Source organism: Littorina saxatilis, linkage group LG17 (genome assembly GCF_037325665.1).
Source record: "Littorina saxatilis isolate snail1 linkage group LG17, US_GU_Lsax_2.0, whole genome shotgun sequence".
Classification (NCBI taxonomy): domain Eukaryota; kingdom Metazoa; phylum Mollusca; class Gastropoda; order Littorinimorpha; family Littorinidae; genus Littorina; species Littorina saxatilis.
Genome location: NC_090261.1, coordinates 21,147,045 through 21,157,453, shown reverse-complemented (window position 1 = coordinate 21,157,453; position 10,409 = coordinate 21,147,045). Strand labels below are relative to the sequence as shown.

Here is a 10,409-nt window from a genome sequence, read left to right as displayed (position 1 = left end):
TGTTTTTAATCCAAACATATCATATCTAATATGTTTTTGGAATCAGGAACGGACAAGGAATAAGATGAAATTGTTTTTAAATCGATTTCGGAAATGTAATTTTAATCATAATTTTTATATTTTTAATTGTCAGAGCTTGTTTTTAAAACGAATATAACATATTTATATGTTTTTGGAATCAGAAAATGATGAAGAATTCGATAAACGTAATTTTGGATCGTTTTATAAAAACAAATTTTAATTACAATTTTCAGATTTTTAATGACCAAAGTCATTGATTAATTTTTAAGCCTCCAAGCTGAAATGCAATACCAAAGTCCGGCCTTCGTTGAAGATTGCTTGGCCAAAATTTCAATCAATTTGATTGAAAAATGAGGGTGTGACAGTGCCGCCTCAACTTTTACAAAATGCCGGATATGACGTATCGAAAAAATGAAAAAAAGTCTGGGGATATCATACCCAGGAACTCTCATGACAAATTTCATGAAGATCGGTCCAGTAGTTTACTCTTAATCGCTCTATACACACACACACACACACACACTGACAGACACACACACACACACATACACCACGACCCTCGTCTCGATTCCCCCCTCTATGTTAAAACATTTAGTCAAAACTTGACTAAATGTAAAAACATGAAAAGATGAAAAGGAAGAGAAATCGATAACGATAAATCTTCGGCGCGGCCTTTATATCCTTCAGCCTCAGTGAATAAGTGAATAAAACAATTTCATCAAACGAAATTCGTTGAGAATGAATGATAAAATATTTATCGATCGACATTGAGTTTTGCAAGTTAATTGCTCCCGCTGGGTTTACAGGAAGACTAACAAGAGGCGAAGCCTTCAAGGCTCACGTAAGAAATCGACAAACAGTAACACAAACTCAATCACTCCGTCACACATACACACACACACACACACACACACACACACACACACACACACACACACACACACACACACACACACACACACACACACACAGTAAGCATAGGTGAAACTGTGCAAGAAAGCGAGACCCTGGATCTGCCAAGTAGTCTCGGCCCGCTCACAATAACAATGACCGAGACTTTCAGTAATTCCTTTGCGTGACGTCTAACCCTCTTACGTCATAATGTGACGTCTTCAAATAGTTTCTATCACACACGTCGAACACTTTTGACCGAGACTGACGTAATCCATAGACTCGGAAATGTTAAAGTTTCTATCACACACACACACACACACACACACACACGCACGCACGCACGCACAGACAGACAAAGTTTATCATCGCATAGGCTACACTTACGTGAGCCAAAAATGGAATTAACGTCTAGTAGAAGACTAAGCCTTCTCTTACGTTCCCCTCCGACCAAAAAAACACACACTAAAAACACACACACCCGCTAGCACATTTGCGCGCGCAAGCACACACACACACACACGCACACACACACACTCTCTCTCTCTCTCTCTCTCTCACACACACACACACACACACACACACACACACACACACACACATGCGTGCGCGCGCACACGCACAAACGTACACACACACGCACAAACGCGCACAGATCACAATTCACCCTTGTACAGAAGACAGACACGTGCACTGTAGAGAAAAAAAATATTCGCCTGAAATGCTGCGTCCTGACCTTGTTCAAAACGTAAACAGACCTTTACCTGTGCTGGCTCATGTTAAATCAACATCGAAAAATCTTCCTGAGAAAAAAGCAGTACACTTCCCTTTTTCTTGTCCACAGAACACAAAGAGACCTGCACAACAAGTCCAAATTGACAGCAGAAACCGAAAATAATTATTCTTACCTGGAACTCCACGCTCTGTTGTTTTCAGCGCAACAGAACTTCAGTGGTGTGCCGCGGGATCAGGTCAAATCAACTTACACAAAAAAGCTACAAGTCTGACAACCTTCACGTGTTTTACCCTCAGGAGAGTGAAGCGTGAAAATGGGCCGTGACACTAATTGGCGTACTGTTGCTTACAAAATGAAATTCGACGTGTGGTCCTGTGACACATCAAGCTTCGTTGACAAACCTACAGGAGAGTGATTCAATTTGTTGTCTGAACCCCCTCTCCTCCTCCCCCTCATCTTATGTTTGAGGGATGGGGGATGGTGGGGGATATACTGAGGTGGGAGACGAGGGGGGAGGGGAGGGAGGGAGGGGGGCTCCCCTTCTCCCTTTGATCATACCCACGGGGGATAAAGGTCGCAATGACACATGAACAAACATCAAACAACACTATGGCTAAATCCCACAGATGTGTTCTTTTTAACACGTACGCTGCATTGGATTTTAAACCGAGGATTCCTCCCGCTCGTATACTCTGGAATCGTAGAGAACCTATACGCAGTATATATAATTATACTGTGTCGCAAACGACGAGGCAAAGGTAAATACTTCAAACACACTTCAGCCTGGAAGTTCTCGATGCACACACTGTCATGCTGAGTACTCATCTCTTTGGATTGCTTATCAAGTTCCAGCATAAATATTATTTTTCTGAATTTATTTCATGAAAGTATCACAGTAAAGAGATACAAACTGTAAAAATAAAAAATATAAAAAAAGTAACACATACTGCTCAAGGTTTTAACAATCTCAAAAGGCATCCCATGGCAAACGTACAACATTTACAGGGAACTCGAAGAGCTTTTTGAAGTAATAGGATAACCCTTACATTCTTTTCGACTCGTCAGGAGAAACCAGACAGGTGCGTTGTTGAGTAGATCTTTGCAGTAAGGCTGTCAATGTTAACATGAGTTACGCCTGTAGAAGGGCCAGATATTTCCCTAATGGTATCATCTATTTTAACATAAACAGCCCTTGCGACCACCTCTCCATCACGACCACCTGCCCATTAAGACCACCCCAAAAGGTCCTCGACGAGTTTTTCCTCTAAATAGTTCTCCTGCTAAAAGTGATCCCGTTTACAACGACCCCTTTTGGTCTGTCCCTCGGATCTCATATACAGGTTGGAATATAAAAAGTACTTGGGTAAGATAAGTGAATTGGTGTCAAAAAAATTACGATGCGTGACAAATGATGAGGTTCTGCTGATACGATCTATGCTCCAAATCAAAATAGCATGGGTCTGAGCCAGGGTATCACCAATTGCTTTAGCCATTCCAACTTTCTTCGCGCCACCATTTGCAATAATTAAATTAATTTTAAAGTAATAGCTATCGTCTAGACGACCAGCTTCGTCGCGGATGCTGCAGTTCTTCAATCAAATAAAGTACATCCCATTGTCATTCTCGCTAAACGCCTCCTTCTACTTGGTTTGTTTTTCCTGTTACCACCTTCTTGTCGCCTCCTTTCAACTTAATTATTGAAGTTCGTGTAAATGTCTGCTGGCAATACGTCTACCGTGTTCTGAAACTGCCAAATGGCCTCGCGCAGTACACAGTACTGACATTATGTCTGTTGAATGCAACAATAAATCCAAATATTTCATGTTCCTGTGTGTTCTGCACTCATTTGCCAAGTTCGTGGTTTTTTAATAACGCGAATAAAATTATTATTCAATGCAAGATTAAATCAGTCATGGATGTGCGTCAGCGATAAAACTTTTAAAAGTTTACGAAGAGGTGGCACTGCTGTCTTTGCGACTGCTTGGCCTCCTGTTGACCAGCTGCTGAAACTCCGCCTGGTTCTTCACCATGAGGTCCGCCCACTCCAAGAACGGAGCCAACATCCCTTTCTTCATCCTGTACCTCCTCACAAAATACGAGGCCAGCTCCTCGCGGCGTTTCTGCATGCGTGTAGGATCATGGAGCCGTCTACGTTTTTCGCGTGCAGCCAGAAGCGTCTGCTGTTGAGGCGTCGTCAGCCCGTTCTTGATGACATCCAGAGGCAGGAGTCTCCACGCCGTTTGGCCTTCCTTCAGGTCCGTGTCCATGGGCTCCAAGGTTGAAATCCACGGTCTGAGGTCTTCTCCTGGGCTGACGTCTTTCGGAATGGGAAAGGGCTGGCTGTTCGGGTCTCCTTGAGGTAGATGTGGTTTTTGAGGATCTGTGTCCCCGTACTTCTCCAACCACCGTCGCAGCAAGGTCTTGTATTCCTTTTCTCCCTGGGGCATGAGCCTCTCCAGCTCGTCGTCGAGGTCTCGGAAGGTTTTGATGACGTCATTCCTAACGCTGCTCCAGTACTGCTGTCTGGAGACGCGAGGAGTGGTACGTCGTAAGGGTACTGTCCGTCTGGGTGTGGGTCGCGCTGGAGCTTCGGATGATGTGTCCGAGTCGACGTCGGTGTCCGGTCCAGTGTCTTTGCTTCCTGAACAACCCATTCTTGGTCAACTCTTCGATTGCGGCTCCGATGCTGGGGGGGAAACATCGGGAAGAAAATAAATGCGCGTCCAAAATCCAAAAACAGGTAGACTGCTAACTGTAATATGACTGTAAATGTAACGTTTTGTTTTTGTAATAATTAAACATTCCGATAACCTACAATTCTTGTTTTTTTAAAACATTGTTACCTATACAAATGATTTTTTCAAGTCTTTATTTATTTTTTGTTGGTGGTGTGTGCACGCACATCTTAAAGGCACAGTAAGCCTCCCGTAAACCATCACTGAAACGGTCAGGCTTTTACACACAGTACAAACACCCTCACGTTTAAACACTCACCGCTTGAGAACATCCTAGGTGCCCCACGTTAAGAGCGAGCAATTTTCAAAGAATTTATTTTTGTGGACCGTCTGTAGGCAAATCAGGCGCCTCGTTTTGGCGCTAGAACTAACTTTTAAAATCATCTAAATAATAAATTGACAGCTTGTTACACAAACATTCTTAAATCATAAAATAATTCCTTTTTCATCAAGACAAGATCTTTGATTCGAAGATTCGAAGTTTTGACATTTTCAACAAAGAAAAGCCGGAAACGTGTCACGCAAAACGTCTTTCTCGTAGCAGACGACGGTTTTGCCAAGCGCCAGTTCCTCTGAACCGTCAACCGCCACTGCTCTAGTTCGTGTGAATCGCAGCCGTTTGTTGCGTTTAGATTCAGAGGTACACAATGACGTGCTATTGCAGATAAGCTTACAGCGAGTCGCATTGAAATCACAAACTGACGACTACATTGTGAAAAAAAAGGAAACTGCATCACACGGGTTCACGATGGCTCAGGGGTAAGATAAACCACGCAAAAATAAATTCTTTGAAAATTGCTCGTTCTTTACAAAGGGCACCTAGGATGTTCTCAAGCGGTGAGTATTTAAATGAAAGGGTGTTTGTACTGTGTGTAAAAGCCTGACAGTGTCTGTGATGGTTTACGGAAGACTTACTGTGCCTTTAACTCACTGGAGCACATGCATACATGCTTCGAACACATATAGATTCGAATCCCTTGTACATGTACTTGCTTCCAGATACTTTGGCGTTTGTCCTTGGCTACTAAACTTTTAAGTTTTAATATTGAGAATACATTTTCGATAAAGGATCAACTCAGATATGGTATCATGAATATCAGAAGTACATTAATCAGAAATAAAGATCATTCACCTGTGTGAATATTCAATCTCAGTCATAAATTGCTGCTATGATCTGAATGCAAAGAATTTCACGCTCGTTTTCCTCAGTCACTTTTGTTATGCATTCCTTGCCTAAATTTTGAGCCAGGGTGAATGTTCATCTGCAAATTAAAATCCACTTAGTCCAATAGAAAATCAAAGATTGCTACAAAAACTGAAATAAACTCATTAATAAAACTCACCAAAGGTTGGCAACCAAGCAGAAGAATTTTTTCACGCGGAACACATTCCTGTGATACAAAATTCTTATTGTGGCATTACTGTCTGACCAATGTCAATGAACAACAGTTCAGCAGAGTTCTCCAGCCGCGACCAGGATGACTCTCTACTATCAAACGTATCGTGGGAAAGAGGCTTCTTCACATTTTTGTCACTGCTCTGACACGAACTTTGCGGGTTAATTTGTTGGTACATTACTTCAATTGGACTGGTTCGAGCCTGTGAAATTTACGACTGCAAACATGTTGAGGTCTGTGATTTTAATTGTCCGACGTAGCAGTCAAAATTTATTGGGCGTAGGTTTAAAGATCTCCCTGTTCTTGTCGGTCTTTGTTGATTGCAACGCCCGCCGCAAAAGTATTGCCCTACCCTTTCCTGTATTAATGTACAGCTTCAAAAACACTGTGAATTCTGCGTTTTGCGGGACCAGTTTGAAATCAAGAAGGTGCCTTCAGCTTGACAAACAGGGTTTTTTTCTATGACAAGCAGTCATCTCCAATCATATTTAACCACTTGACGACTTAGTTTGAAAACCTAAATGTGCAAAAACAACGGCAACATCAACAAATACGTCAACTTTTTTCTTTAAAGTGACATAATATTGACCTTTTGTTTGTTTGTTTGTTTGTTTGTTTTTTTATCTTGTTGTTGTTGTTGGTGGTGGTTGGTGGTGGTCATGGTGGCGGTGGTTTTTTTGTTTTGTTTTTTGTGTTTATTGTTTTTGCTGTTGTTGCTTTCTTTTTCTTGTGTTTTTGATTGTTTGTGTGTTGTTGTTGTTGTTTTCTTTCTCTTTTTTTTTCCTTCTTTTTTTTCTTCTTTGTTCTGCTGCAAAATTCAAGATGATTTGTTATTGCTAATCGGCAACGGCGTTCATGATTGTCACGTGGTGCATTCACGCTCATTACAGTCGCAGGCTTGCTACTTTCTAAAACTATACCCACGGCAAAAGAGCTCACACATTTTTATTACAAAAAAATTCATGACGTAGTTAAAACAAACTGTTGCAAATGAATATAATTCCAAACACCAAGTCCACAAAGCCTTGCGTCAAATCCACAGGTCATCGCATTAACATTTCACGAAGCCACACTACAGTATTTTCGTGTGTGTGTGTGTATGTGTGTGTTTGTGAATGTGTGTGTGTGTGCGTGTGTGTGTGTGTGTGTGTGTGTGTGTACGGTGTGTGTGTGTGTGTGTGTGTGTGTGTATGTGTGTGTGTGTGTGTGTGTGTGTGTGTGTGCGTGCCTGCGTGCGTGTGCTTGACTAAATGTTGTATTTTCGCCTTACGCGATTTGTTCTTCTTTCCTTTCTTTCCTTTTCTTTTTTTGACCACACAGATTAGTGTTATGCAAGTATATTTCACTGCTACTGATCAGAGAGTTTCTGCAGGTCCACCATGTTCTGGTCCATGACGGTGGCCCACTGCATGAAGGCCATGACGAGGGCCGGGGCCAGCTCGCGCTCCGAGATGAAGTGCTCGCACAGCTCCTCGCGCCGCTTCTTCATCCTCTCAGGGTCATCCAGGTCAGTCCGCTTGTCTCGCGACGCCTGAATCTCCTCCTGTCCTGACGTCATCACCCCGTCCTTGATGACGCTGTCGGGGAGGACCTCCCAGGCCGCCTCGCCTTCGATTTCAAAGTCGAGGTCGTCAGTCCTGGACCGGAGCTCTGGCCTGAGCATTTCGGAGAGGTCCTCGTGGGTCGTGGGTCGTTCTTCCGGGTCGTTCTCAATGACGTGCCAGGCGCCTTCCGGGGGCAGCTCGCAGTCCCACGTAAAGTCCAGCACCCACAGGCGTAGAGACTCGGGGTCTACGGGCATGGGGTAGGACTTTGAGTTGGGATCCACGCCGTCACAGGGAGGAGGGTGTTCTGGAGGATCCACCACGCCGTACTTGTCCTGCCAGCGGGTCACCGTGGCGACGAAGTCTTCGTCCTTTTCATCCTCAGCCTTCAGGTCGTCGAGGAAGATGTTGACCTCGCTGCGAAAGGTGCTCCAGTAGCTGGGCCCGCTCCTCCCTGTGATGGTCCCCAGCAGGAAAGGCTGGAGCTCTATCATCAGCTCCTCTTCTGAGATGCCCATGCTCCTCAGCACCGTCACGCCGCTGTTACGCATTGCCGCTACGTCCTTGATGTTGGGCATCCCGTTAAAAAAGTTTAGGGGATAGTAGGTCTTGAACTCGGTCTCTTCTTCGTCCTCGCCCTCCGCTACCCGCCGTTGTGCTCTAGCCTCCAGCATGACAGGGCGGTTCTCCATGTAGACTATGAAGTGTTGCTGGAAGTTGTTGCCATCGTACACCTTGCCCCTGTGCGGGATCCACTCCACCCAGCCCGCCTGTGCGTTGTGCTCGGCGATCTGAGGAGGGGTGAAGGTTCTGCCACTGACTGTGTTGACATCATCTGGCTTTGACACGCTTTGGGACAGCGCGAGTGCTAGCTGTTCTTGGCGACGTCTTTCTTCTTCCGCTGCCTTTGCTAATTCTTCAGCCTCAAGTTCTTGACCTGTTTCTTCGTGATCACGTCCTTCTGTCTCGGTTGCTTCTTCGACACGTTGTTGCTGGGCCTCTTCAAGAAGGTGTTGGTCTTCTGTTTCCCTGACCACTTCTATATTCTGGTCCCGCCGTTCCGCTTCGCTGTTGTGTTCTTTTATGTGGCCGTTCTGTACCGATTTGTCTGGATATGCCTGTCCGTATCCCTGACTCTTGGGGTGTATGTCCGAGGCCGGTGTTCCAGACCTCAGCTCCACAACGCTGGACACTTTGGAGTTTCCGCACCCCATGGTGGATGAGTGGAAGGGGCAGGGAGGTCTTCAGGGTGCGAAGAATGACCAGAACACTGTCAAGGAGGATGAGCGTGTGGATTGGAGTTTGACTGACTCAGTCACTGATTTCCTCACGTTCGTTCAGTCTATCAGGTTCATCTTTGGGGAGAGCGGAGTGTTAAAAAACTGCCGTTGCGTTGGGCAGCAGAACGCACTGTTGGACTCTGCGCATTCCAAGGGTGGAGAGCTGAATAAAGATAGCATGACATCACTTATTCGTCTTCAGATTTAAAGTTCTTACAATGCAATATATGGTACAGTAGAAAGACTTTAAGTTTTCAGATGGCCAATTCATTCATTATTTTTATGATTTCGGCTCAGGCTTTTCAGGGAACAGCAGTAATTAACACATGTGTGAGCCTATCATTGTTTTACCAAATTGTCTGAGACCATCTCATGCAGTTCAATCAGATGAGTAATATCCCCCTCTCACATGCCACACACGCACATACACACGCACCGTGGTATGCACGCATGCACGCGCGCGCACACACACACACACGCACGCACGCACACACGTCAGTATCATGCACACACGCACACACACACACACACACACACACACACACACACACGTACGCACACACACACACACACACACACTGCACACACACAATGTTACTTTACTAATAAGTTTCATACCTGAATTCGATTCTGTTTTAAACACCAGATAACAGCCCAATCAGGAAGTGCATACCGTGCGTGAGTGCCACAATAAACTAAGATGTCAACGCTACCTAGCTCACACCACTCTAGAAACATGACGCAGCTCTATAGAGGTGTATGTCGAAATAACCGTGTGTTGTTTTACTCTCCATGCCTTCAGCATTACATTAGCAGCAAGGGTAAGAACTGTACATAGATTGCAAAAGAACACTTAATGTGTGTACACAGACCGTTTGTGCATGAGCTTTGGTGCGTACTGCTAGATTATAGGTTGGCAATACCCGGTGTACGTGTCAGGCTGAAAGCTCTCTGGAAGCCGATTCCGTTTTAAAGGTACACTCCTTCCCCTGTAAATTGGACGAGTTAGCTCATCATCTCAGACCCGGTCAGGCTTTTATAAGGAATCTTCTTCTTCTTCCTCGTTCATGGGCTGAAACTCCCACGTTCACTCATGCTTTTGCACGAGTGGATTTTTACGTGTATAACCGCTTTACCCCGCCATTCAGGCAGCCATACGCCGCTTTCGGGGGAAGGATTATAAGGGGAATAAGGCCGACGTCCTACTCGGTATGTGCCCACGTGGAGGGCCAGTCTTATCCCGTGTGTGAAAGCCTTGTCAGATCACAGGGCAGACATGAACACTGAAGAGAGCAGAAGGGTTTCCACTGGAAGAAGTGCGCCTTTAGATGTATTTAAGTTGCATGCTGTATTGCGAAATTCATATTATGGATACTTATGGAAAAGCGTCTCATTCGTTTCAAGTTAGACGGAGAGGCAGCCGGTCAAACTATTTCATTGCTAGTATAGGTTTGGGTGGTTTTGGTGTTGTTTGGTTATTCAACTAAGTTGTTTTACTTGGCCGCTATCTTGCTGGTTGGCTGACTTCCTTGTTTGGCTGTAAGTTGGCTTCAAGGTCACGATTGGTTGGTTAATCGGTTGTTCGGTCTTTTGATTTGTTTTTATTTTGTTTTTTGTAATTGTTTTTGTTGTTGACTAAAGGGTTTCTTTCTTCCATACTCAGCACACGCGCAACTCTCTCTCTCTCTCTCTTCCTGTCTGTTAGTCTGTCTGTTTCTGTGCCAGTGTTGTCTGTCTCTGTCTCTGTCTGTCTCTGTCTCTGTCTCTCTCTCTCTCTCTCTCTCTCTCTCTCTCTCTCTCTCTCA

The 10,409-nt window shown here is 44.6% G+C and overlaps 2 protein-coding genes across 2 annotated transcripts; both read right to left on the bottom strand.

Moving 5' to 3' along the window:
* Positions 1 to 2,494: 2,494 nt before the first annotated feature.
* On the bottom strand, positions 2,495 to 6,415 carry LOC138953045 (uncharacterized). The gene is made up of 2 exons (XM_070324818.1): positions 5,727 to 6,415; positions 2,495 to 4,334 (listed from the first exon to the last, which is right to left on the bottom strand). Exon 2 carries the CDS (start codon positions 4,300 to 4,302, stop codon positions 3,595 to 3,597), a length of 708 nt encoding a protein of 235 aa, XP_070180919.1. The 5' UTR covers positions 4,303 to 4,334; positions 5,727 to 6,415; the 3' UTR covers positions 2,495 to 3,594.
* Positions 6,416 to 6,542: 127 nt separating this feature from the next.
* On the bottom strand, positions 6,543 to 9,424 carry LOC138953044 (uncharacterized). The gene is made up of 2 exons (XM_070324817.1): positions 9,223 to 9,424; positions 6,543 to 8,767 (listed from the first exon to the last, which is right to left on the bottom strand). Exon 2 carries the CDS (start codon positions 8,536 to 8,538, stop codon positions 7,129 to 7,131), a length of 1,410 nt encoding a protein of 469 aa, XP_070180918.1. The 5' UTR covers positions 8,539 to 8,767; positions 9,223 to 9,424; the 3' UTR covers positions 6,543 to 7,128.
* Between the last annotated feature and the right edge of the window lie 985 nt (positions 9,425 to 10,409).

Excerpts from the sequence above, each read along its gene's own strand:
- LOC138953044 (XM_070324817.1), bottom strand. The coding sequence starts at position 8,538 with ATGGGGTGCGGAAACTCCAAAGTGTCCAGCGTTGTGGAGCTGAGGTCT.
- LOC138953045 (XM_070324818.1), bottom strand. The coding sequence starts at position 4,302 with ATGGGTTGTTCAGGAAGCAAAGACACTGGACCGGACACCGACGTCGAC.